At 35.3% G+C, this 1,232-nt stretch overlaps 1 protein-coding gene across 1 annotated transcript; it reads right to left on the reverse strand.

Annotated features, from left to right (window-relative positions):
- Positions 1-82: 82 nt before the first annotated feature.
- Positions 83-1,053, reverse strand: LOC108775423 (uncharacterized; the record flags this gene model as incomplete). Its single annotated transcript, XM_018541823.1, has 3 exons — positions 83-302; positions 390-571; positions 815-1,053. Coding segments are annotated over 3 exons (641 nt in total), but the record flags the coding sequence as incomplete, so codon positions are not given.
- Positions 1,054-1,232: the final 179 nt, after the last annotated feature.

Here is a 1,232-nt window from a genome sequence, read left to right on the forward strand (position 1 = left end):
CTATCGTCTTTAGCATCGTCAATATAATCGGAGAGCTTATCTATAATTGCTCCTCGTTGTCGGCATCCAAACAGTAATGTACTAGGTGCTTCTCCTGTACTTTTATTCGCAGTATTATTAAATGTAAATTCTACATCGGACAATACGTGATACCAATATTTGCCATCTCTGTTTTCGGTAAGTTTTGCTAACATAGGCGTAAGTGTACGGTGGACTCGCTCTACCTGTCCATTAGCTTGGGGTGATCCTGTAGCAACTAATACATGTTTTATATTATGATCTTTCAAGAAGTTTTGGAATTCCTGAGCCGTAAATGAAGAACCTCTGTCTGATATAATTACACGGGGGCGACTGTAACTTCTAAAATAATCAGTCAAACAACGTATAACCTCTGCACTTGAAGTAGTCTTGGTTGCATACAATTTAACGTACTTAGTAAAACCGTCAATAACAGTAAGAATATATTGCTTAATTTTATGTCGTTTATCAACCGGTCCGTAATGATCTATGTGTATCACATCAAAAGGTAATGTGCCTTTATCAATGCTATGTAATAAGCCTTCGCGTTTACCTGCTGTAGGAGAATAAGAAATGCATTTAAGACAATTATGGATAAAATTTTCAACCTTTTGTTTAAGATTGGGAAACCAATAATTTAACATAATAGTAGAAACAGTTTTGTCTATGCCTATATGTCCCATTTCATTGTGGTACTTGTGTAAAATGCTATTTTCCATCGCAGTAGGAACATAAAATAATAATTCGTTTTTGTGCTTCCTGTATATAAGTCCGTTGCGCATCTCATAGTATTTACTTTCTGTTTTTTCTAAGGTAGTTTTTAACTCTTTAATGACGGGGTCTTCATTTTGGCATGCTGCTAAATTAAATTCTAGAGAATTGTCTTCGACTACCATAATGCTTGTAACTCTACTAAGAGCATCAACATGTTGCATTTGAGTACCTGCCCTATGCACCACTTCGTAATCATAATTTTGGAGTTCTAGAGCCCAACGAGAAATTCTAGGATGAATATCTTTTTTATTGAGCGTGAGCCTAAAGGAATCGCAATCCGTAATAATCTTGAATTTAATTCCATGAAGATAATTTCTAAACCTACGTAGAGCATAAATGACAGCTAAAGTTTCTAACTCGAACGAGTGATATTTACTTTCAGTAGGAGTCGTCCTCTTCGAAAAATAAAAGATAGGGTGGAATTTCAAATCTGCCTTTTT

This window comes from Cyphomyrmex costatus, unplaced genomic scaffold (genome assembly GCF_001594065.2).
Source record: "Cyphomyrmex costatus isolate MS0001 unplaced genomic scaffold, Ccosl1.0 C2282203, whole genome shotgun sequence".
In the NCBI taxonomy this organism is placed as follows: domain Eukaryota; kingdom Metazoa; phylum Arthropoda; class Insecta; order Hymenoptera; family Formicidae; genus Cyphomyrmex; species Cyphomyrmex costatus.